The sequence below is a fragment of the Amphiura filiformis genome, chromosome 6 (assembly GCF_039555335.1).
Source record: "Amphiura filiformis chromosome 6, Afil_fr2py, whole genome shotgun sequence".
NCBI lineage: Eukaryota > Metazoa > Echinodermata > Ophiuroidea > Amphilepidida > Amphiuridae > Amphiura > Amphiura filiformis.
Genome location: NC_092633.1, coordinates 72,583,142 through 72,611,038, shown reverse-complemented (window position 1 = coordinate 72,611,038; position 27,897 = coordinate 72,583,142). Strand labels below are relative to the sequence as shown.

Here is a 27,897-nt window from a genome sequence, read left to right as displayed (position 1 = left end):
AAATCCACATGCCCCATGTGCAAGATTTAGCTAAAGTCTTCCACAGAGGGAGTATGGGTTTCAAATAGAATAGACAATTAGGCAACTTCTATTTGAAATACTCACTCCAGTTGGGGAAGATATAGGTAATGCCATATACAGGGGGAGTATGGGTTTCAAAATAATTAACCTTAACCAATTCCATTTGAAAAACAAACTGCCTCTCACTGTAGAATACTTTTCTTAAATCCTCCACAGGGTTATGGCCAATTTCAAATGGATTAACCCATTTTGTTGATTAAACCCTCAGGTATACAGGGAATACAGGGTACCAGTAAAGTGATCTTGATAGAAACAATCTGGATGTCAGCTAAGGATGGTTTCAAAACCCAACCAGTGGACAACACCAGTGTCCTGGCAGAACAGCATTTTAATATTGTCCCAAACTCGCAGATCGACAAAAAAAAAAAAAAAAAAAAAACAACATTGTTTTGCTGTGTTTTGATCTTATGAAACCAACTCACCAATTACTTAAAAAATGGAAGTAATAACATGATTTTTAGGTCTATGATATGAACAGGACACATTGTGAGACAATTTCATTGAAAGGTCAATGAAACTATCACTCATCAATATTTGTCTGTTGGAAAATCATGGTGTTACTCTCACTTTTGCACTGAGGTACAATAGCAGAAATAGAGAGGGATAATCCAGACTCTAACCCCTCTACATTGGCTCCATCAGTTAGTGGGAAATTTGGGGGTATTCGGGTCCTCCTGACGGCTCACAGGAACAAACAAACTGCCATGAACATGATGAAGTATTTCAAATTGTGTCCAAGGTATGTGATTGTTGTGCACAATTAGTCGCACTCTGGGCAATGCACATCCAAATTTTCCTCCATACCTGAATAAAGATGACGGGAAGTCTTGATTCTCCTTCTCTATTTCTGCAATTACAATACATACAATCAATTCCACAATGCATAACAGATTTTGTACTCACTTTCTTTCTGATTCCACAGTACTGGCACTCTCGGACCTGTCTCGCCTACTATCCTTCACTGCTGATACCTGAGATGGCTGCACTGGTTCTGTCAAACTTCTATACCGCAAAGGATTATGTGATGGTGATGTTCTTCCTTTTGTTCCACTGGTGTCTCTTTCACTGCCGATTCTTGCTGAAGCTGAACCTACTCTTCGCCCTGATGCATCTCCATCACGGCTATATTTTCTGTAGCGATCAGTCCTTTCAGATCTTTCAGATCTTGTTGATATATCAGATTCCTCCCCATCAGATTTTAATGACGTTAACGACGACTGACGGGTATTATACCTATATTTTCTTGATGCTAAATCATTTTCAGGTGCTGATGGTATCATGGATGTACCAAGGCCATACTTTTGTGCAAGTTCTTTTCTTCTTTGCTCTTTATACCTTGCAATTCTAGCAGCACGTGACTCTGGATCTTCCGAGTCTGACCCACTTGGTAAGGAATTCTGATGTGTTAACCTGTTACTACTTGAAGAACTCCCCGTATGACGAGTTGAAAAGTCTGAATGACTCCGCGTAGTGGGAGTGTGAGTCCTGTCTATATCCCCATTTGTTTTGCTACCCCCTAGGTATCGATCCCTTACATAGTTAATACTATCAATATCAGACAGAGGTGGTGGTCTTTTACTGGTACTAGTTTTGCCAGTTCGTGTATGTTTATCACCTCGCTCTAGACTGCTGTATCCACTCTCTGTACCAGGTCTCTTGTGGTGGTGATCAACACCACTATACTTACTACCACTATCACTTCTTTCATAGCGTCTGCTACTTGCTGAAGATGTGCTCGTTGGTGTGTAACTGCTCGTCGGTGTGTAACTGCTTGTTGGTGTGTAACTGGTTGTCGGTGACCTCCTGGAGTAAGATGCCTCACTGGATGGTCTTGTGGTACTCTTTAGATGGTCTGGACGTGAATAGCTACTGGTATAATCCCCACCATGACTAGAGCTAGATCTGGTAAGCGGGGATGGTGATCTGTCACTGGAGAATCTGCTCTGATATGATCCAGCACCTCCACTTCTGGATTCTGAGTCAAAACCACTCCTGTATGAAGGCCTGGCACTGCTAGGTGAATGTGATGCAAGGTAGTTCCGTCGACGGTCTGCGGAAGTTTCAAATGATGGTTGTTGTTCATTGCCATATTTATTTCGCAGCTGGGACACTGTTAAAAAGTTGAGATAGAGATGCCACAATGGGTCAAATTGAATCAGTTTTGCTGATTTAAATTTTTTTGCAATTTATGGATATAGGTATGGTATGGAATTGATGAGAAAGTCTTGATGGCCGAGCTACCTTACACTAATGACTATTAAAGTCTTATTCAAATGTGAACAAAAAAGTTTTTTCATACTTGATAAAGATTTAACATTCTATATTACCGTAGCAAAATATCATTTTGATACAGTAATTACCCAATCAAAAAAATTGTTGTAAGTCTTTACTTTTCAGATGAAAAAATTGAATTCTAACCTTCCTGTTCTACATTGTACATTACAGGAGATATCTTAGGACTGAAAATCAAATCCAATAAAGTTGAATTCAAACTAAATGGTAAATGAATGCACAAAATATGAGTGACAGCTCAAGAAATCTTTCTCAGTTACTATTCCAACCTTACCCATAATGCATCTTTGCATGTTCCTACAAACAGAGACCTTTCTACTAGTTAAATGTTGACAGTACAGTTGTATGTTACATCTATCAAAAAAAAAAAAAAATTCTGTGTCATTTCAGCCAAATTGCCAGGGAATAAGCAGAAAGTGGTTATGTCTGTATTCTCAAAGAGTTGACTGTAATTTAATGTAATTTTTGCCCACATTTAGGTACAGTGGGCCAAATAAAAATGTGTGATTCTCATCCCGCCACCATTGTTTTCTGGAGGTGGTCAATATTTATGTTCTTTCTTAAATTATGACTTTTGATATAAAGCTCCAACAATTCATTTATGATGATAAAAATATTAATAAAGCAATATGAATCAGGTAGTATTCTACCCCTCAGAATCTTAAAATATAATGTATCTCGTTGTTTCTAATAATTAATTATGCTAATTTTGCAAACCAAAAAGCCGCCTTCTGTTCATGAAAATCATCTGGACTAAAAAGAATCATTTTATATGGTTTATTCTTCTAGATTGAAGAGTTTATATAACAATTGGAGTTTTACATCTTACTCACATAAAATAAGATATGAATACAAAATGATCACAGGTTTGTGACCTGCAACAACCCTTATATTGTGTTATTTAACTAATGCTAAATGGACACTATGATGCCTAGATTTGTTTTACTGACCCTGGATTAAAGAAAGTCATTTAGGATAAGTTTAAAACTAAATGTCCTAAAAGTGAGTGATAATTATTTTATTGTAAATAAAACTTAATTAGTGGTGAATAGATTCTTCAGGTTTGTACTTCAAATCAATTGGTCATTTTTGCATGTCAATACCAGTAAGTTTTTACTTCCTATAATATTTCATCCATCTTGTCGGAGGACTTCTCCCCATCAGATGTCAATTAGGAGGACTCCAAGATACTTGCCAAAGAGCATGTCAAAAAGCCAGAGAAGTACGGGAAGCGATGGAGATCAGAAAGAGGGGGACAAAGACCATGAATAGAGAGGAAGGCACTTATTTCCTAAGTCACGTATATGACCCACTTTTGAAGATTGGAAACAAGACTACACACAACCAGAAGCCAGTTTCCCGGGAAAGCGGATCAGATGCTCACATCTGATGAAGTCCTCCGACGAGATGGACGAAATATTATAGTAAGTAAAAACTTACTGGTTTTGACAGGCAAAAATTACCAATTGACTTAATTAGTGGGTTGCTGTTAGAATTGATGTTTATTGATGCTTCTTATTCAAAATGGAATCATATCTAATTGATTCAAAATTTTATCATACAATACCATACCATAATATATTATTCCTTAAGTAATAATTGAAATGTTGCAAATGGTACAAAAGGTCTCTGTTTACCAACACTGTGCATAGGAAGATACAAGAAAAACAGGTGTCCAAAAAAGGAAACACAAAACAGTTACTCATTGCATGCACTTTCTCATCAGTTCTTGCACTTTTCTTGCAGGAAAAGAACAAACGTGAGTGAAGAAAGAAGTAGAGGCCATGCATCTATGCTTTACTTGTGAACAGTGGTCCTAGATCTGCTGTTAGCATGGTTATTAACAGAGAAAGACACAAACATTATAAACATACAGTTAACTGCATTCACCAAGAAATAAATTGTTGAGGGCATACTTTCACTTTGCAACCCAATAGATCATACTCTTGTCTGGCCAATTCATCAGAAATTGATTCCCAATTTTGAACATCACATCTGGGTTATAATTACTTAACAAACCATTTACATCTGAAAGTTTAACTTTTAATTACAATTTTGTAATTAAAAGGTTAAAGGATGTTAACCCCCAACTCTTTAACTTACACAGGCAGGTAACACTTGTGATAGACAGTGTTTTAGGTGGTCCTTTTTGTAGGACTCAATATTTACTTCCAGAATAATTTAATTGCATAGTATTGGTTTAGGCTGTTGTTTATAGTCATTATAGTGAACCTGCTTCTTCCAACCTCTTAACTACCATCTTTATTCGTAACATTCCTTTGGAAGCAAAACATTGCAACAGTGTTTTCAAAAGTATCAGTTTAAGAGGCCCCCGATCCACCCTTGCCCTGAAGATGGACATCCAAATGATGGATCTACTTGAAAACAAAAATCAACTTTGAAATATTACTTGTCTCTATTATGTTGTATCCTAATGTACCAGTAAAAGTTGTAAAAAGAACCCAACAAAATGATACAGAGGTAAAGAACCTTTTTGGTTCTTTGAAGAAGTACATATTTTATTGCAACAGAAAATTGTTAGAGTGTAATGCAATCCTGCATTTTAACCACTGTATAGGGTTGTTTATGAAATCAAAATACATTCACAACAGCAGGACTCTTTGTTCTTCTTGAACAAACACTATTTGTTAGGCAACTATTTCTCGGTGAATGCAGTTCATAAATGTGATCTAAAAGGATAAGAATTAAGAGCAAATTGCATCAATACAATGTTCCAATTACAGTCATTTATACATGGTTTCAATCAAATTTTCTGTAAGAATTTTTTGCTGTTGTAATTATGAGATAACATTAAACAAGGAAAGAGCCGGGTAAGGAGGAGAACAGTTAGTTTAAGGGTCAATTTAGGGACGGAATAAACAATACATACATGTATAAGCAAATCTAGCTTACAGGTTGGTGTGGAATGAAAAGCATGGAACAAAGGTAAGTTACTTAATGGTATGGAAAAGGGTCATTTACAAGGGAATAGGGGTGATTTACAAACAGATTTAATAATCTATCTTGTTATCTTGCAGAAAATAAATTAAAAACTGAATGGAGGCACAGGATGAAGGTGTGCTACAAAGAACAATTCAGGAAGAACTAACCATTTGATTCATTCCAATGTTAGCAATGAAATCATGGTAGCATACTAGTGTCTTGCACAGATTATTATTCATAGGAGCAGCTATAGAATAGCAGTCATTATTCATAGGAGCAGCTATAGAATAGTGGTCACCACACCTAACCATAATCCTAACCCTAATATCTTAATCCTAACCGTAATCCCAGCCCTAACACTTAACCTAACCCTAAAAGTAACCCAAACCTCCCATCATGATGCTCTACAAAAGTAACCACCAATGAAAATTTGAGATAACCCGGTCTATCACATTTGAGTTATGTACCGATTTCACAGGTCTATAAATCTTTGTGACACTTATTTACAAACATATCCATTTATCTATCTGTCCAAACTTAATCTCTAATTTCCCTTTCTAAGATCCAGACCCTTCCTGTATCGAAATCTAGGTATAGAGCTTAGTTGAAACTTGTTGACACTATTCACTATTTGCCAAATAAAGCTTTTACAATGAAATGCATGCACGGTCCACACATTCAAGTGTGAGAAGTGAAAGTGCCAAAGGCATTATAGCAAACAATGCCGCCATCGTTGTATAAACATTTATTTGTCGTATATATACCGTACCTTTAGTTCAGAATGGAAAAACGGGTTTGACTCAAAGCCCGGGCTCTAACCCCAAAAGAATAGCACTGCATCCTTCTCTGAATGACACATGCTTTTTCATTTAAATTTTGGATTTGTTTTTGTCTACCCATCAAATGTTTTTTTAAATTCTATGTCTAGGCCCTATACCCAATACTATCCCAATCTGAAAGAGAGACATTAGCTTTCCCACCCTAATTCTAACCCGAAACTAGGATAGTCTCTGGATATTCTGGATATTCTATAATTCATCCTAAATATATTTGTTTGCATTTTCATTTTCAGGTTACAGAAGAAACCAACCAGTTTTGGGTTGTCTTGCTGTCGACATCATATTATTGTTGTTTTGTGGCAAATCTTCGGCAGATAACGGTGGTATTATGATAGCAGATTGCTCTTGATCCCTGGTGATGGCAGCCACCTCCTGATCTGCTTCAAGCGTCTGCCTGTAATTGTATAGGGAAGAAAAGAAAAAGGAAACCACTCAAATTAGTTTCATGTGTTAATGCTGAGGAAGTATGTTTTTAATCTCAAATGCCATCCTAGGATTACTGTAGATAGAGGGCTTAGTTCCCATTCAAGAACTGGTCGTAAGTTCATCAGCACTGGTAGTACCGAATCGAAACGAAATATTTTGATAAATATATATAATACTGTTATCTTGTCAGAGTGTGTTTACCTTTCACCAGAGGTTAAACTCCATTAGATACACATAAAAAGTCAAAATGACAAATAGACAATGACAATGCATGGAGACTCACTCTCCAGTTAAAAAAGGAAATTCTATGTCATCTGATAATTTAGATGTCAGAACAAATGTGTGGAGTAAATGTTAAACTTTGGAACATTTGTACAATATGGTATGCCATTTGTCTGACACCCTTGGAATCTTTTGAAAAAGGTGTACTTGCTGTCAGCATTAACTTAACAGTTCAATAATGTCATTTTGGTTCACTATTTTGGATAGGTATCCGGGTCAAACAATTGCTTTTTAAAATATATATCAATTTTTTATAGAATAAAGAATAATGCATGAATATTTAGCATTATTCTGTAATAATAATTAGCACAGCACTTAATTATGTAACTGTTTAACCCTGATTGGAAGTATCCTCGCCACAATGGTCACTTGCATATAATGTCATTTTGGTTCACTATTTTGGACAGCCATCAGGGTTAAATAATCAATGTTTTTAAAGTACTTAGTATGTTTACAGAATAAAGCATAATGCATGAATATTTAAGAATTATTCTATGATAATAAGTACTAAATTATCCCTGATTGAAAGTGACCTCCCCGGGTCACATACATATAATGTCTTTTTGGTTCACTATTTTGGACAACCATATCCAGGTTAAACAACTAATATGTTAAATATTCATTTTTTCAAAACAAATTGCCTTGTTCCACCATAGATAGACTATGTTTGAACACAGATACAGATACAGAGCCTGTGTGCCTCACTAGAAAACAATGAATACTGGGCACATAATGCACGGTCATGGAACTTCATGGTGGAAGTGAAAATGTGTCAATACCAGCTATTATTTTCCTGGTAGAGGAAATGAAATAATCATGGATAAACACAAAATCATAGGATTCATGTTCATGGTTGTAACAAGAAGAAACCCTTGGGGCCAAATATGTCTGGAAGCAAAGAATGTGTTAACTATGGGCAACACAGGATGTCATGGCAGACCCCAGTTTGAATTTGGGTTCTTATCATCACATCGTGCATCCATGGAGGCTACACATAAAGTGAATCATTCTCAAGAAATATGTTTCCAGTTGTGGTCAAAAGAAGAAGATTTGCATTTAAAAGGGCATTTCGTGATCCACAGCCTCATCCCCCCACTTTTCTCAAAAAAAGTTGAGATTTTTATATCACTGGAAACCTCTGGCTACATAATGTTTATGTGCAAAATATTTATTGCAGATTAATTCGTTTAGCAAAGATATCGTGAAATTTGAATTTCGTTCTGGTGCACCAGAACGAAATTACAACGCATTGTATATGGAGCAGTGTAATACACATAATCATGCATAACTCGCGAACGCAAAATCGGAATCAACTGAAATTATGGGAATAGGTTTTTTTCGTGATATCTAATGAAAAATGACATAAATAAAAGATGCTAGGATCACGAAATACTCCTTTAAAAGAAGAAGATTTGCACTTTTATTGGCATTTAGCACATTAGAATACTCAAATCTTAGCAGGAATGGTAACTCAAAAATTGAAGAAGTTGTCAACATTCTGTCAACAACTATATAAATGAAATTTAAATGAAACTTTTGAATGTTTTTGCATCATAAATGACCCATTTTGCTTGATCACATCACATTTAAGTATTTTGGAAAAAAATACGAGACTTTAGTTCCATGCAAGGTGAACTTAGCAGGCCTATACCTGATCACATATAATTTATTATGTTGGTCATTGAGGAAATGCTGTATATCCGTACCAACATACACAGGATTATATAGGTAGGATAGGGAAAACCTGCACAACTACAATATTATCTAAAAGTTCAGGGCTACAAAAAAAAAGCATTTAAAAGTGTAGGCTGGCTTTTATACTTTGTTTCATGTCATTCCTGACTTTCTTATGCAATGCATCATTCCTCATCTTGTCTACCTTTTACACAACTGTTATCTTGACCAGTATTCAAAATGAGGAAGACCCTTCGGCCAAAAGCCTGTCAAAATCCTGTCACCAATCATGCCAATACGCTACAACATGTACAAGCAGGCCACAGAGCCCATGAAATTTTGTCAGCAACTTCCAGTTGGTGGATTTTGTACTGTCAGAGAGGGCTTGTCATGGTCCCCTACATACTGAACAAGTACTAAGCAACTTCAACAAGATACAACTTGGATTGCTGACTTCAACATCAATCCATGACATTACCATGATGAAGTGTTACAACATGTGCAAAGTGTCACAAATCTGGACCAGCCTAACAGTGAAATTTTACAATTTGAGAGAAATTGACGAGGACCTGTAAATTTCAAACGCTGGTCAAGATTGTTGATTCATCAGCTGCATATGAGATATACACTATTCCCATAATGCATATGCTTTATTATGTCAAATACTTGGTTTGATGATCTATAGCTTAACTTTGTCTCAGTATTTCAAGCAAGAGGTCCACATTGCAGGGAGGGGGCAACTTGTCCCTTGCTCCCCTTGTCAGTACGTCTTTGCTCAGATTTTAATTGTCAGCATAATTATCTTATTGAAGTCTTCTGGACAGATGATAGATAGGCAAGGGAAAGGATGGCAATTAAGGGAAGGAAGCACAAACCAATGCTAAATAGTACACAAGGATGTCTCATCTCTATAATTATATTCACAATGACTGAGAACACGCACAATATTTCTGATGATAGAGCTAAACAAATGCCTGTGGTGTCACTTTAAACACAGGTCAGTGAAATAAGCCAACTACAATTTTGCTAAAAAAAACTTATGTGTTGTCACATTATGTGACACGATCAAGGGAAATGAGTCGGATGTCGCCAATATTGATTTTGAGATATTGGCAAAGAAAGTGTTAAAATTCTTTTGTTTTATATTGTTTTCAGCTATTGATAAATTGACGTAACTTCACAAAAAAAAAGTTGTATCAACATGGGGTTTTCAGTTTGTGAAAGCTTTAAACATCTTCTTTAGAAACATATATAAAACTCATTTTCGACCAGGGTCGACATGTGACTCATTCCCTTTGATCATGTCACATATGCAATGTTGTTGGCGGAAGGGAGAGGAGGGATAGACAATATCTAAGCATCTTCCACATGTTCCATAGACACTTGTTATAAACAGTTCATGAGGGCAGCACCAACATGACCAAGGAGAGCATACATCCAGTCTGGGTCAAATGTAGCTTTGCTGCAAAAGCTGACCTTAATGTTGCCATCCGATAGAAGAAGTGGACTTTTGCGGTTCATGGGTGGGGTAGACTATTTTCAATGTGGTTCAACATGTTCAAGCAGGTTTTCCCCCTTTCCTCTTCTTTTTAAATCACATCATAACCTTAGACTAAATATATTGGTGAGTCAAGTTACAAGAACCAGACTTTTTAATATGCACATGATGCATGTAGCAGAATGTTACAGTTTTTGACTGAAATGTGGCACAGAAGTTGTGCTGATTCATTTCTTGGATTTCATGTCTGTCAAACATAAAATCCAAAGTTAATATATTGACTATTACTAAAGATTGAAATAGAAAACACATGTTTTCATAAGTTGTGCATGAAAAAATGCTTTAAAACTCTTTGGAAACTAAACAAATGTTCAACGCTCTGAGCAAGAATGTTGACCATGCCGTTCGAAACTGTGAAGAAAACTATTGGTTTTGAAAAATGAACTTTGTAAACTGAAATAGATGTTGCTGTGACAGCAAAAAAGGAATGAAAGTAATCAATCACAAAAACATAGAACAAGCATTTGTTTAATCACAATGCACAAAAGCACCCTGTCAGAGTTGAGAGCTCCATCTGAAAAGTTTTTGGTATTTTGTTTATTATGTATGGCATTATTATTTCAAACATATTCCAATTCTTATAATCTATTTGGCTTCTACAAGACATTAGCATCAGTGAGTGATACATGGTGGTGTATGCTACAAATGTACTGCCTTAGATCACACATATTACATGCCTAGTGTCTTGAGGAACCTACACTTCAATGACCTATGGTCAACAATTATAACTTTTCTTGCATATGCATGGAATTGCAGCTGAAAAGAGTGAAATTCAGTGTTATAGTTTATGTGTGGCTCTGTGGAATAGATTAAACATGAGATTTTCAAAGTGATAGAATTCAAGAACAGAGTGGTCAATTGTCAAAATTCAAGTACAGTTCTTTAAGAGACACCCTGTAAAAACTCATGGTTCTTATCAGAGCTATATAGGATGAATGCAGAAATACTAACATGATTTCTTTACAGTGAGTCCAGTGGGTCTGAACTTCAAAGTCATCCACATGCATTTTCTCCAGGTTAATGGCATCAGTATAAAACACAATGTGTATCGTGCAAGGGTTTAATTTCCAAAAGACTCAACAATTACCTGAAGTACCAAACCAAAGTCTTGGAAGTTGGATTTGCATATTTGTTGCATGTTTAATGTTTTCAAAAACGTTGACATTGTCAATTCTATCAAAGTCTCAACTAAACTTTCCTTTTAAATCATGACAAACCAATTATATGATGAAACTGGAATCCCCTGGGTATGACAATAGATTGATAAAACTGGCATCCCCTGGGCAACAATGGATTAATGAAACTGGCATCCCATGGGTATGACAATGGATTTCAAAAGCTTCCTTATATCTTTTATCTCTTCATTTGACAATCACAATGTGTCACCACGGTCATGGTCAACTGTGTACAACTCTGAATCACAACATGCAGGCTAGGCTAGGTGAGGGCTACAAAATGACCTGATCCATCCCCACCTCAATCCAGGTGTTTCTACTGAGCAATCGGTTGACCGATGATGCAGGTACTATGCTGTAATTACAGCCCCAATAGAAACAGTGAAAGGTGATGTGGGGGTAAACTCAGCATCAACTATATGTGTGTGATATGCGGCAACATTCCTAGTATAAACAGTATGCGTGACGATTTAGAGTGTACAACGGAAATCACATCAACTGTGGTATAAAACTACAATACAGCACACATGATCCAAACCTGACCACCTTGAAGGTAAAAAAAAAGGTTCCTGTATTTCCAATACCCCTACTAAATGCACGGTAAGTGAATGGTAACCCGCCGTTTGCAAAGCAGTAGAAACAACACAAAATAAGGTGTTCAGTATAAACATGATAAACAATGTTGAAATTGTACTCACCCATTTCTTTTATAATATGTAATTCTCATTTCTTAGAAACAGTCCTAACCAGTTATTAGCTAGTTATTGATATCCAAAAGAGAACCAAAAGTTATTTTCCAACTCCAAGGACATTTGCATTTTCTACTGTAAAACATTCCATCAATACATAGACACAATTGCATCGAGGTTCATCCTAGCTTTTATGTGAAGGATTATCAGCCTAGATCTATATAGGTGTGAATAAGGGGAAATCTTATGCAACACATTTGTCCTCAACAACTTTGTAATGAATTTAAAATAGGCAATTAGGTAATTAGACAAGCTTGTTAAAGTGTTTATGTCTCTTAATTGGTCTTTAATAAGCTGAATATAGTTTCAGTCAAATATAAATGGGGTGACTAACATGAGCTGAATACTCAATCCCATTGATCTTTACTGAAAAAATTGAATTCAAAAGCAAAAGCCGATAAATGCCATTTTCAAGCATCAACACCTTGTAATGCTGGCTTTAAATTGACACCTTACTTTAAGAGGAAGCCCCACCAGTCCAGAGCAGTTCTTCTGGGGTGAACCAAATCTGCCTGGTTATCAAATTAATCAGTGACAAGGATATTTCTGAATTTGATAGGTGCAAATTGATGCAATAACATCAATTAGCACCTATCAAATTCAGATATAACCTTGTCACAGATACATTTGATAACCATGCAGGTTTGGTTCACCCCAGAAGAACTGCTCTAGATCTTTAAGGCAGGATGGAAAATATGGCTTCTGCCATACACTCACCTTATTATCACTTTTCAAAGGTAAATGTTTGAAACTGTGATTAATAGCGCACATTTTTTATTACTTTCTTTATATTTGACCAGTTACATTTGCCTATATTGCAAATTAAGAATAAAATAAAATCTGAACTCTACAATTTTAATTAAGGGAAGCAGGTAATTCTTGACTTATTGGATAATTAAATTTGATTACATTTCAGTTACACCTGTTTCCCCATGGAACATAAAGTAGAATATAGTCCAGGCTGCAATCCAAACAAATAATTAAACATGGTTGACAATGTTCTATTAACATGATTAACTTGACTTTGTTTTCCTCAAGAACTTCACCATGCTATAAACCACACCTGTTGAAGTGTGGTTCTGCATTTGGCACTGGAACCTTGCAATAGGAAATTCTCCAACCATCATGACCATAGGAGTTGTTAAAATAGGATGTTTTTAATCAGGTAAAATAAATCTAACAAAGGGCTATGGGATTTCCTAGTACACATCAACCTCAAACTGCCTTGGTTACAACTCAACATTCATAAGGAAGGGTAAAAGGGGCCTTTTGGGGACAAATCTAAGGCCAGTGCTTGAATGAACCAACAACACTGCCACATTGATTCTGATTTATAAGTTACACTTGGCATAAATGGAGTAAAATAGTGCATAATATTTGTGAAAATTAATTAGCAAGTTCATGCTAAATGCTAATTTCAAAAGGTGCTCAAGACTATCAACTTATGAATGGCAAACATTATAATTTGGTTTTTGTTACTGCGGCAGTCAATAGTCCCAACTCTACGCTCGCATAAATTCACATAAGCATGTTCAAATCACATATTACGCCAATCTCTACGCTCTGTCCATGCACACATTCTAACATTCCATTATGTTATAAGTCGAACAATGTATAGTGAAATGTGCTGCTTTTAAAACGTGTTCAAGAGCAGCAAGTTCATGAAAAGTGCTACTTCAAAAAAGTTCCAGATAAGTGAAGTTAAAAATATTCTACTTAAAAAGTGCTCAAAGCTATCAACAAATTTATAAATAGGGTTCACATTTTTTTTCCCAAAAACATTCCAAGGTTAGCAAGAATTCAGTTTGGGTTATAAATATTTAATTGAAGTTCCCTTGTCAAAGTTAAGAGTATCATCTGTCCTGTTATAACTAGTGACAGTGACCGACTGTTGGTGGATCTTTTCCATATAAATCTGTTTGACAGGATTACACTTGCATCATAAGGTCTTTTGAGATTTACCAGAAGTGTTTAAAAATAATCTCAAAGTGACTCAGAAGGTTGCTTCACACAGATTTAAGGGCAAACACGTGGACAACCCTTCCGTCAAATCTACTATCACTGCCAAATGAAGATATTTTCACCAAGTTAGAACCACCTACGTGAAGACATTGCACGTCAACCTTTCATTTTTGTAAATATAAGTATGACATAATTGTTTGAGTGTCGTCACTTTGCGTGTGTAGGCTATAATGTATATAATTATGTAACCCATGACTAAGAACAAAAACCTGGGGCATGCTATGAAAGGGTGTATATTGCTTAGAAAAGAAAGTTCCCAAACTAACCTTCTTGTCCTCTCATGTATGTAGAAGAACCATAAAGGAGCTTGGGGCACTCTGAGGAACCTTTTATTTTGTTCTCTGAAGTCATTGAGAACCCTTTTTTGGGTCTCAAATGGTTCTAATCTTAAAGGTTGAATATGGTGGTTCCCCTTTGAACCTTCTGATCAGCCAGCTGATCCTGGTTGTGATAGTTTATTATGGTATGCATAGGGTATGTGCTTCTTGTGCCAAATTAGGCTTGAGATGGGGGGGTATCAATCTAGGGAATCGTCACCTTGGCACCCTGACTTGTGAAATCCTGCACCTGTATCTGATCTAATTATGAAACAGATTCAAAACTCAATGTCTGATGACAGCAGTGTGGATCCTCACTTGACTGCAATTTTCATGCAGGAAACGGGAATGTGACATTTTCAAGGAAGTTGGTTGAATTCTCGCTATTCACAATAAGGGCGCCGCCAGCGGTTTGCGATGTAATCGTGATGTATCATGGGAAAAGGTCGACATCCAAGTCCGCGCAATACGAATATTACCATGCTATTACATAGGAACACATGACAATATTTTTTAGTTTGTCAATATAACCAGTGTTCGAATTAAGGAAAAATAAATGGTTGTCCCACGGACAACCAGGTTACAATTTCTGGTTGTCCGTCTAAGTTTTTGGTTGTCCGTATGTACAAAGGTCCATTTTGGCTACAGATTTATGGGTGTCCGGCGGACAACCGAATCAGTAATTTTGGTTGTCCGGTGACTTTTTTAGTTGTCCCGGGCAACCGGACAACCAAAATTTCGAACCCTGAATATAACGGTGTTACACGCGAATCGATACTCAATAATACTTAATAATGTGATTTGAAATGTGCACAATTAATTTTTTCTCTATCGATTTGCGTGTAATACCGTTATATTGACAAACTAAAAATATTGTCACATGTTCCTATGTAATAGCATGGTAATATTCGTATTGCGCGGACTTGGATGTCGACCATTTCCCATGATACAACACGATTACATCGCAAACCGCTAGCGGCGCCCTTATTGTGAATAGCGAGAATTGCTACCATGTACTTGACATTCATGCAAGAAGAATTCATTGATGGGATATGCTACACTTCACACTGCACTGCTCAGTGCTCATGGATCAGTTCAGATATTTCAATTTGCCAAAATGACTTATGCCTTATGCTTGTTGATTCATTTGAAAATCATTCTGCTATGCTGTGCATGTGACACTATTTTCAAAGAAAATGTCACAGCGTTTGCCATGTTAGGAAATAAAAACAAATGCCTCCATAACTGAAATTGCAAACATTTTACAGAGACATCTATATGAAGGCCCTCAGCCCTGAGATGTATCCATCCCCTCCCTTTGTATGCACCAATGACTGATGAGTAATTTCATAAGCACTGTTCTCTAGTCTGATTCACAGGTGTATCCAGTAGTGGACCTGGTGGTGAATATGAACCCATCAGTCAGCCCCTAATTTACCCCCATTCCCATAAATTAAGTTACATGATACTTACTATGTTTTAAAAACAACTATTGTAAAAGCCATTGTTTAAATTTCATCTCTTTCTGTATAGCCTATTTGATCTTTGATATAGAATGAATTTGTGCATGTATAATGTTATCTTATATGGCAACATGATGGTTTTGAACATCACATGTCGCACATGTCTGGCGGACTTTGGAATTCTCTCAGGCTTGGCTCTCAGGATTCCATCATGCACAGAAGGATCACTAAACAAACGCACACCCAAAACAACAAGAAACTGTTTATCTTGTGTGAACCAGCTTGAAATGTTGCTATGAAACACACCAAACTCGTTGGGGAAACGAGAATGAGTCCCTTGCCATTCACACAAATCACACTTGAGTTCCTGTAGAGGATAATAACTGTCACCATGTCCTTATTCTTGAACTTAAACACTGCTAATTTTTTACATAAACTGTTTAATTTTGGCTAATTATTCTTTTATCTAGTCCCATGGGGAAACTAGTCATTGTTAACAAATGCAAATTGTTACATTATTTTTTGTTAGTCATTGTTATGTTAATTTATATACTTTTTGTAAGGTATGTGACGAGATTGACAGCCTCATCCCCAATTATTCCTCATCAAAACTGAGTTTTTGGTATCAGGAGAAATCTCCTTTCAGTGGCGTAGCTAGGGGTTGTGGTGCCTGGGGCAAGAATTTATAATGGCCCCCACCCATTTTCTGCGCGAAAATTTGCACAAACGTCACTTTAATGAAATTTGGTTACAATGAAGTTGAATTTCGGTCTTAAATTGATCTTTCAAAAGACTATTTGTGCTGAAATGCGCGCAAAGCGCACACAAATTTTGACTTTCACCGCTTGGAGGGCGCCGAATTGATTGGTTTTTTTATCCACCATCATTTTGGCACCCCCCTTGCCCCCTAGTTATGCCACAGTCTCCTTTATATCTCATATTTTGTATTCTTTTTACATTCAAATTGACACTTCTGTTTCTCTATACTTCTGCTTATATGACATCCACATCAAACCTCAAGATTCTGAAAAGGCTAAAAATCAATAAATGTCACTTAATCAGAGGAAAATTGAAAACATTATTGGTATTTGTTTTTGATCATTTATAAAAGAAGTCTGCCAGAGCGTTAGGCTTCCTCTACCAACTTAAGGAATGTTTGTTCCATGTTGCAAAAATATGCTCTGTGCCAACATCAAATGTCATAGTCTGATCAAAGTATTCTAGCCATCATGTGTAGTCTATGGTTATGTAATGTAAGTTGTCTATAGTAGCCATAATGGTAGAGATTTGACCACAGACAGTCTACACTTTGACTTGTGGTATCAATGATTATGTCACAAAAGCTTACAAGCATGCCAAAAGATCCTATTTCTTCTTACTGGTATTTCATATGTCTACTTACTTTCTACTATATCTACTTAAATTAGATGTACATTCACCAATATTACATCAAAAACCATAGCAGCTGAAAGGATTATCCCATCAAAGGTGTACCCGCTTGCTCTGTAGCAAATGTGTAGACGCTATCAAATAAACTCAACCGGAACGGTATAACAACTGAAATAGCAGACATGTTGGTTTTAAGTTCTACATGACAGAGGGACAGGTCTCTAGTTCGATTCCACAACCATTCATACCCATCATCTGTTTTATTGAATTATCATTATGGAGGGCAGAATTTTATTTAAATGCATGAGGACAAGTGATGTAGTCTTCTGTAGGGTACACAAAAAGTAAGAGCCGCATAAATATTGAGACCTATAAGGCCAAAAAAAAAAAGGTTTGTCTCACGAACATTTGCCAAAAAAGCTAAGTGCTATGCTTTGATTTGATGTTTCCATAGAGGTGAATATTTAGAGGGCTGAGTGAGCTTTCGGTACTCTATCGAGAGGTTTCTTCAGTTTTCACCTTTTTTACCCCTCTATGGACCGATCAATTCTCGCTCATATGTACCAACCTAGAGTACAATGTGGCTTTTTGTTTCAAATTGTATCTATTGTGTTTGTATGCAGAATGCATATTGAGTGTAAAAATACAATGACCAAAATTTATGAAAACAACATGGCTTCACTCGATCGCAGAGTTCTCCGTAGGCTAAGTCCTTTTATATTGCATCCACTTTGCTTCGTCGGGCTTTACGCTCCGTGCGTTGCAAGGATGGCGTGAAACTAGCGAGACTGAGGCTACGGTGTGGGTTACGGGCTATCTGCAACACTAATGGCATACGCGCTGCCTGACATTTTCGATGGTTTTCTGACATTGAGGAATTCATTTTTACTACGTTGGTCGAACTATCGGGAACCGGAAAAATCGGGAAAAAAAAAAAACCCTTTAAAAAGGCGGTCAGCGCGTAGACAAACGCGCTGTATCGCTTTCACATACTTTTTTTTTTCGGTTTCGTTTGACAAACCTTTTTTTTTTTTTTTTTTTTCCTAAATAGTTTCACAATACTTTACGGTCATATTTTTTCAAACAAAAGCACCCCTGATTTTAGTGAGTAATTGAACTTGTAAGGATGAAATGAGGTACTTTGTGTACATTTTCAATGGCATATATAGTTCTATTAATGGTACCGCAAAGCATAATGGGATACTCCTTTCAGCTACTGTGAACAAAAACATGAGAAAAGGCATCAAAGCAGCCTCAACAATCTTCTTTAATATTTGCCTAGTCTCTTAACACCAGAGAAGGATGTGTTCACACATCAGTAAATCAGAAAATCTTAAATATTGTCAAAAATCAGTAACACTAGAACACTAGTAACAGCCAGCAACACACATTTGAATGGAGCCTCATTTTTTTAGCATTTCTGTGTACATGATCTGCTTCATTTTTTTTCTTATTTTTTTGTCAATTTTTAATTTTAAAATAAAAACCTAATGAGAATATTTAAGTATTATCCTTCACTTTTATGCTTATCATTCACCACTGTACATTTCAAAATAATTACAGTAACAGTTACACAGGGATCACTGACATTGCCATGTCCACAGACACCTTCATGCATGCATGCTCCAGGTAGGGGAAATCTGTGCACATCTTATACCACAATCATCTCAAATATACACAAGCTTATGCTTTTGAGTACCATTCCATAATTTGTCAGACCTGCTATAGTAATCATCCTAAAATTGACCAAATTCAGATTTTGGCACTTTTAGAACAAATACCCATGTGCTAATAAAAAGTTGCTGAAATTTAATGAAAAATGCTTATTTTTAGAATCCGCTTGTGTTATTGTAATTATTTGAAACATCATTCAATGATGCCTCCTTACCTGTAATCATCCATCATGATTCTTCTCACAAAATATATTCCACAATAATCCAATCACACAATCAGTCACTCATTCCTTCAATCAACCACTATTCCAATCAAACACTGTTAACTCCAATATCCAAATGGACACACACAATACAAAATTGCCATTCCGGCATGGGTACTATCAGTTATATCGGCTATCACAGCCGGCCAGCCTGCCTGTCTATATAGTAACCATATGACTCAGATTTGAAGCTTCAAACCCAACTCAACATACATGCCAGGGAATTCTACAGTAGCAAGGCTCAATGAATGACTCATTTTACACAATTCACCCAATGTGTATGTATGTACATCCTAAGTATAAATTTATTCACCCTGTATAGACAACATAAATCCACCCCTACCATTCATGTGGCATACAGCTATCTGTTGCTTGTGAGTGAGTGAGTGTGTGTTTCATAGATTAAATAATTAAGTTACCTTTAATTGAATTTAGGGTTATGTGCAATTAATGTGGTACCCATCACTATGCTGCAATTATTATGAATCAATTATATCAATGAATATCAGCTTCGTTTTTGTTTTTTAATAGATGCCATCATGATTCATGCAATTCATGTCACCAGATCTGACGATACTTTACACCATCTGAGCATGTTGTCTGTTGGGTGCTACCTGCTCTCATTTTGTTATCTATTATAGAGTATCCATAGTCCCAGAGATCATTTACATCAACTTCAATATAATCTAGATATTCTACTTATAAAAGCTTATTAAAAGAGAACTATTTTGCCAACTTCAATGGCTAACCCAAATAATGTTTACCTTATACACTGTTATAATTGTAAAGCTTTTGTGTGAAATCAACCCCCTACTCTCCTTTCAGATCATAACAGCGCTTTTGGAGCTGTAAGGCAAACCACAATATAGAGAAGTTGTTTCTTTGATGGATATAGGTTTAGAGTTGCCACTTACTCCTAAGTTCAAATAAAATTGCGAGTATATGTGTTTGTTGGTTGGCGCATATTTGTTGGTTGGCGCATGTGCAGACCCCGGGGTGCGGACACACATGCCTGTGTTTATGCATGCATGCATTGTTGCTTGAGCTGTGTGATCATTCTGGTCATGGAATCCGTCTGCTTGAACCTCCAGATACTGCACTGCATTTGGTTATTGCTATCAACATCCATACCAATTCATCAGTTGGAATGAGCAGTTCTACTCTTCTAGTTCTGTATCTACATTTTCCATTATGCTTATTTATACATGTACATGAAAGGTAAAAAGCATTGAGTTCCATGACCAAGAATCGTGTTCATAGTGCTTTTGCAATTACTATTACATGATCTGGTAATTTGATGGGCTAGGGGAACCAACTGAACCAAAGCTACAACCCTTCCCTGATATCACAATGTAGCAAGTGTAAGTAAATTATACTGTGTCTACCTTGAATGGTGCTAAATTGGTATGGAGCTAGAATATATCTTACTTTTTTCCCACAATGCATTTCTTCCCTGCACTGATTTGCTAATCAGCAGTGCAACATGGTTCAAAAGTGACAAAAATGCCTCAATTAACTGAGCTCATCCAGATCTTATAATTGAGGTATTTTTGTCACTATCAACCTACGTTGCACTGAATAGCACATCAGTACACAGAAGAAATGCATTGTGGGAAGTGTACGGTATCTTCTCTGAGGTAAATATTTAGTCCTGCCAAAACTAAAGGCAAAACTTCCTTTGCAGAATGTTCAGTGATTTTGGATGATTGTCATTGGATACTTTAAGTATGTTTATTCTGTGCAAGGAATTGTGGCACTGAATCAAAGCAGACATGTGATTCAACAACTATACCCCTGGTCTGTAGGAGTCATACCAAATGTCAAATGGAGATAGGATGGGATCAACATGTAGTACATTGCTCTCAATTTCAATCCATTTCCCTAATATACTGAAGAACTTTCATGTTCACAGGAGCCAAACTAAGAGATAGGCAGATAGACAACTGAAGGGCATGTGTTGTAAAGTTGTCTGACTGGTTTCAATTCTGTTTTTTCTACAAATTGGAAGTTTAAAGAATTTTGTAGTGCCCGTTGTAGTGATAGATAAACTTGACACATCCTGAAAAATTCTAATACCACATACATGACATAGCTTAGCCTAATTTTAACAAAATGTACATCAACTGTAAAGCCCTAACAATTTAAGAGAGGACATTGCATAAGAAGCATGAAGTTCAATATCAATATTAATATCATGGTGAAAACATAACTGATGATTTAAACAAGATTATTTTTACCGGCTATATCAGTACAAACAAGGGAAAAAACTAACCTACATAAATCCCTTTTTCACCCAAATATCTTTGACCGGTATCAAATTTTAACCTATATGAAATGGGCTTTGCCTCCCTAAAAATGACTCAGCTAGCTAGCAGTGTTGGTCTTTGCATAGACACAGGATGTCACTTTTAGACCTCATCAAACCCATCAACAGACATCTGATGAATTCATCACCTTGATCTAAACGGATGTCAGCAATAGCGCCACAGTCCGAGTTCATTAAAGTACAAGGCTGTTGATTACATCTAAAGCAGCACCAGAATCGTTTGATAGACACAAAGATAATTTTGTACTTTGAAATATTTCAAAATTCATATAGGTTTAGCATGTGAGTGTGTTTGTGGGGGGGGGGGGGAGGGTGACTGGGTGTGATTTTGTAAACACTGTCAATTGGGGGACACACTTACATGTATGTGTAGATATAGATGAGGTGACTTCATCATATTTTGTTCAGGGGTCGTGTTTTTAAAACTCCCGCCACATCACAATAAGGTTATTGAACAATGTAGTGGTTGCATGGGATTCACTCAAGCATATCGATATATCAGTCCCTTGCCTTTGTTCATAAACATTGAGGTCAACTCATCTATAGGTACCAGCTTTATCAGTGGTTACACTTATGTGTAGGTATAGGTACCAGTGTTACCTGTGATTACACTTATGTGTAGGTATAGATACGAGTGTTACCAGTGGTTACACTTATGTGTAGGTATAGGTACCAGTGTTACCAGTGGTTACACTTATGTGTAGGTATAGGTACCAGTGTTACCAGTGGTTACACTTATGTGTAGTAGTATAGGTACCAGTGTTACCTGTGGTTACACTTATGTGTAGGTATAGGTACCAGTGTTACCTGTGAGTGTAGGTATAGGTACCAGTGTTACCAGTGGTTACACTTATGTGTAGGTATAGGTACCAGTGTTACCAGTGGTTACACTTATGTGTAGGTATAGGTACCAGTGTTACCAGTGGTTATACTTATGTGTAGGTATAGGTACCAGTGTTACCAGTGGTTACACTTATGTGTAGGTATAGGTACCAGTGTTACCAGTGGTTACACTTATGTGTAGGTATAGGTACCAGTGTTACCAGTGGTTATACTTATGTGTAGGTATAGGTACCAGTGCTACCAGTTGTTACACTTATGTGTAGGTATAGGTACCAGTGTTACCAGTGGTTACACTTATGTGTAGGTATAGGTACCAGTGTTACCAGTGGTTACACTTATGTGTAGGTATAGGTACCAGTGTTACCAGTGGTTATACTTATGTGTAGGTAAAGGTACCAGTGTTACCAGTGGTTACACTTATGTGTAGGTATAGGTACCAGTGTTACCAGTGGTTACACTGATGTGTAGGTATAGGTACCAGTGTTACCAGTGGTTACACTGATGTGTAGGTATAGGTACCAGTGGTTACACTTATGTGTAGATATAGGTACCAGTGTTACCAGTGGTTACACTTATGTGTAGGTATAGGTACCAGTGTTACCAGTGGTTACACTTATGTGTAGGTATAGGTACCAGTGTTACCAGTGGTTACACTTATGTGTAGGTATAGGTACCAGTGTTACCTGTGGTTACACTTATGTGTAGGTATAGGTACCAGTGGTTACACTTATGTGTAGGTATAGGTACCAGTGTTACCAGTGGTTACACTTATGTGTAGGTATAGGTACCAGTGGTTACACTTATGTGTAGGTATAGGTACCAGTGTTACCAGTGGTTACACTTATGTGTAGGTATAGGTACCAGTGGTTACACTTATGTGTAGGTATAGGTACCAGTGTTACCAGTGGTTACACTTATGTGTAGGTATAGGTATGTGTAAAGTTATGAAATTCCAATAAACAAAAAACATTTTAAAAAGTACCAAAAGTACATTAACCCTAACAAATATAAATCTAACAAATAAAACCACTGCGCATGCATGCATTCCATGTGATGGCATTGCGCAATCACCCTAAGTCATATATGCCCACCAAGTCGCTGGCCGGGCAAGCTACTCCCCCGTGGCATGAGGTCGGTGAATGTGTGCATGGCACCCGAGGGGTCCCAGGGTCAATTCCCGGGGTGCCAAGTGAAATCTTTCTTCATCTTCTCTCCTTTTTCGTTCCTTCTCTGTCTTCCGATAGCAAAAAAGCATGTTCCTTGTTAAGGTTAATGCCGTTTTAAATGCCACACTTTAAAGCTCTAGCAATTCACCATGTTCACTGTGTAATCAAAAAAGTTAATTGGACAACATGATTCACTTTATAGAAGTTTTTGTAGTATTCTACCTCCAAACTTCAGATAAAAAGCACCTCCCAATTTTCCAAGTATTGAAACAGGATTACTGTTCCGTATATGAGAATCACAAAATTAATTTGATTCAGCATAAGACAAATTTACACAGCTTGCAATAGGCCTATTGGAATATAAAAGTGAATGTAGTTTTCTATTTTTAGCAGATGAGAATGATGAACCTGCACTTTTGACTACTATAGTCAAACACTGACACAAGAAATCGCTGTTGGCAAGCGATGACTACGACATGCAAGTCTGACTTTAACTAGATCCAAATGTCAACTAACTTGTTACAAGTGCATTACTACTGTACTGGTCTGAAAACTCATTTGCGCTGACATTTTGCAGCTATTATATTCCACTACTGCCCTTTACTCTATATGAGGGCCAGAACTATTATGTATTCCGGAGTTTTGCTGAAACAACAAAAGGGAAGCCCAGAACAATGCTAATCCTTTTAGAGGAAAATTGCAGCATAAAAACCTTGGCCTTATAACTGCCAATCTACCAATGTTTCTCTCCCCCCATTCACTCCGTATACCTTGCACTACAGTTAAGTGCCACCCTCAAGACCCCCCTTTTCAAGCTCTTTTTCCATTCCGGAGACCCATCATTTCTTTTATGTAGATGCTCATTTGAAGTGTCCAGACCTTTTCCTCCAAATATGCCCAAATTAGCTTCAAATTTGAGCTCCAAGCACCCCTCTAATTTTGATTTCTCTATTTCAATTTCTTTATGCCTACAGTATTTGACCCCTGATTAACATCATGTATCATTTGTCTGACAAAGTCCAACTATTTAGTCTTTGCAAAAGTCTATCAGCAAATGATCATGATTCCAATCAGTTTTGCCGAAGGATGGATACATGCCCGGGATACATGTATGGCTAGACAATTAAAAACTTCGGTCGAAGTTTTGCCACAAGTTTAAAAAATAACGGTTAGTTCATGTAAAAGAAGAAGTGAAATTTAGCAAAACGCGACGAGGTTTATTTGCCCGTAAGAGAGCTCTATTGTTCCGCTATTGTATCCGCTATTGTATCCACTATTGTATTCTATTCATAAAAGCTACTGCAAGAATCAAGCGGCAATCCCTGATATTGCTGATGTCTACCGCCACGTTTACGCATTTATTAACAATCAAAATTATCCCATACTCTTACATTTATAGTCATATTTTCACCTTTTATATAATATTCAGAAATTGCAATTAGGAAAACTACTAACTTTTCAAGTGAAAATATATATTCCATCGAAAATATATCAGACTTAATTGTATACATAGAAATCTATTATACCCAACCCATAAGTGCCCAATGCACCCAAATATCCCCGCAAATATCTCATACACGATTTTATTCATTCATTTTGGGCTTTAAACACTCAGAAAGCGTCTAAAATGGCAACATCATCAGCATGATCAAACCCTCTATGACTTGTTCACAAGTTGATGCTTTACAAATTACCCTCACTTGACCAAACACGCATAATACATGATCGAAACACCCAGCAGAGTTTTACATAAGATTATGTGGCTTGTCAAAGATGCCACTTTCTTACCCACTGACACTAGCTAATTTGCATGGCAGAAATCTATAGTGCGGACACTCTTCAGTCGCAAACCAACAAAATTCGTGCTATTTTGGCGTTCTTGCAAAAGAAATCTCGTGAATCGAGATGTTTGCCAATAATGACACACTCTAGAAACGCCAACATAAATCACCCAAAACAGCTTCATTTTAAGAATTATTTCAGTATCCAAATCAATAGGAACAGAAAGAATATGGCTACACATTCCAGGAAAATGTTTTATTTGTTTCTTCCGCCATTCTATATTTCCCTAAAATTATCACATTTTTTCTCCAAAATCCTATGTAAATGATTCTCCACGCTACGAAGAAATTATGTGCGATAAATCATACAAATTTGCCACAATTTTACATCACTTTAGACAGTATTGCAATATCTTGATGATTTTTAGGCATTTTGAACGGCAACTTGAGTATTTTCAGAAATCAAATATCGCGCCAAGGGGATGACACTCTTATTCACGCATTCATTTACAACGCAAACTTGTATCGAATCCCGGTGGTTTGCGACCAATGAAATGTCCGCACCCCTGTATTTATTAATCCCTGGTATGAATTATGTATTAGATTTGTCAAGGCAATAACCACGATCCGTTTTGTAATAATATAAAAGCACTTGCAATAGAATCCCGCTGAGTTCAATGAACTGCGCCCTGAAACCGATGGAGAAGTGCCCCATAAAGAAGCTATCCCATTGACCTCTATTAACAGGTCAGTGAGCTCTCCATACACAAATGAACAAGTACAATAGGACAAGGCCAGTACCTATTACCTGCCACACCACTCCACGCCATACATAAATTCTCCCAGTCACATTTCCCCAATATGAAATTTTTATAAAGTAAAATTTTAATTTTAATTCTTTTAAAGTTTGGCAGAGGCGGGGTTCGAACTCACGGCTCACCGCTTTGGCTAGTATCACGTATACCATACGTCCAGCGTAGACCACGAAGAACTTGATAGTGTCATCGTGAAAATTTATACCTATAATATTAATAAATCGCAACTTCATTACTGCATCATATTTTGGAATTTTATCTGCTTAAAACATTAATGTGTATTATAATAAAGCTACCATTATTTATATTGTTGAATTCTCAAGCGCATAGAGACAATTAATACGAGGGTCCTATGAATAGGCCTACATACACAATACATAAAATCGATTTTGATATCGGCCATGTGCTCTGCTGTGCATGTGGTTTCCCGCAATGGCGGAAGTTGTATTACGAAGTGCATCCGAACTCCATTTTGAAGCAAATGATTTTGACAAGGCATTGGATTGTTCCAGTTTGCATCCTAAATCCACATTAGACCCCTAATTTTATTTACAAAATCAAAAGATTAGATTATCATAACAACAAAACGGTAATCTTTTTGTCGGGTCTAATGTGAAAATTACATTAAAAATATGCAGTTTTTACAGAATTAATTTTCACTTAATTCCAAAAAAAAAATGGCGTATATAAGATTGAAATAAATTATCTACCTTCTATACTAGATCAATTGTGACGCAAGTTGTTATCAAAAATTGTTGTGATAGATGTACAGTTAATATTCATATATTCCATTACCTATCTGATGGTACAGTTTTTACACAGAAAATATTTATTTGAAAAACCTGCCACTGGCTTTTTCCGGAAAGGTCACAGGGTCGCCGTGACCTGTGCAATAATTACAATTAAAATTTTTCTTATTCTAACAGCAAGCGTTTCTAGAATATATTATGGCGAAATGTGGTGTAATTACCTGCTTAGTAACATGTTATTTTGAAGTCTTGAAGATTAGTAATCGTCTGTGCATATGAACTGCGCATTTATGATGCAAAATATTAGTTCTATATAATATAAAATTACAAATACTGGTATTATGATATACAAAACGACTAATAAAATCATGTCATCATGGCGTCATGTCAAAGGTTCATTATATCCCGTATGTTTGTCTAAATTCATATATATATTTGAAAACAATTTCTACACCAATTTAATATGTACTCAGGTGGAACCTTGCTTTTTTTAATTTTCATTTCTTTTTATGTAACAAATTCAGGTTTTTCCATTACGCGTGGCCGCCGGGCAATACAAATTTAATGCTAACATTGAATGAACGCAGAATCAAGAATGGGCGTTTCTAGTACATACTGTACAGCGTCTGACTCTACCTGAGGACCTAGCCTAAGTCCCATGGGCTCCAAGAGTGGCTCTCCATACACACATGAACAAATACAATGACGGGTCGCCATTGCTCTCCATACACAAATGATCAAATACAATGGCGAGTCCGACTGCCATGCAAATGAGCCAAATGAGCAGACCTCTCAAGGGTCTGCTCTGTGATACCACACTGATCATACTGATCTTTATGTTATTACAGCGAGGCCCACATACAATGTTCAACACAAAGTGAACGATGTTATAACTTGGAGGGCTAACAAACCAACACCACCAAATTCGACTGACGTGTGTACAACGTGGGATGCTATGAGGAAATTGAATACTCGTTGTCTGATCATGCATGTGTGTTTATGGTTCGGATAACGGTTACTTAGCAACTCTCGTTCCGCCTTGGGTTTATTGAATACACTCTATATAAAGTC

The 27,897-nt window shown here is 36.7% G+C and overlaps 1 protein-coding gene across 1 annotated transcript in view; it reads right to left on the bottom strand.

The window, feature by feature from the left end:
- The window catches only part of LOC140155990 (uncharacterized), a 188,152-nt gene that overhangs the window by 84,585 nt on the left and 75,670 nt on the right, over positions 1 to 27,897 (bottom strand). The window contains 2 exon segments of the mRNA XM_072179045.1: positions 985 to 2,191; positions 6,407 to 6,549. Of these exon segments, the coding sequence (XP_072035146.1) occupies positions 985 to 2,191; positions 6,407 to 6,549 (1,350 nt within the window).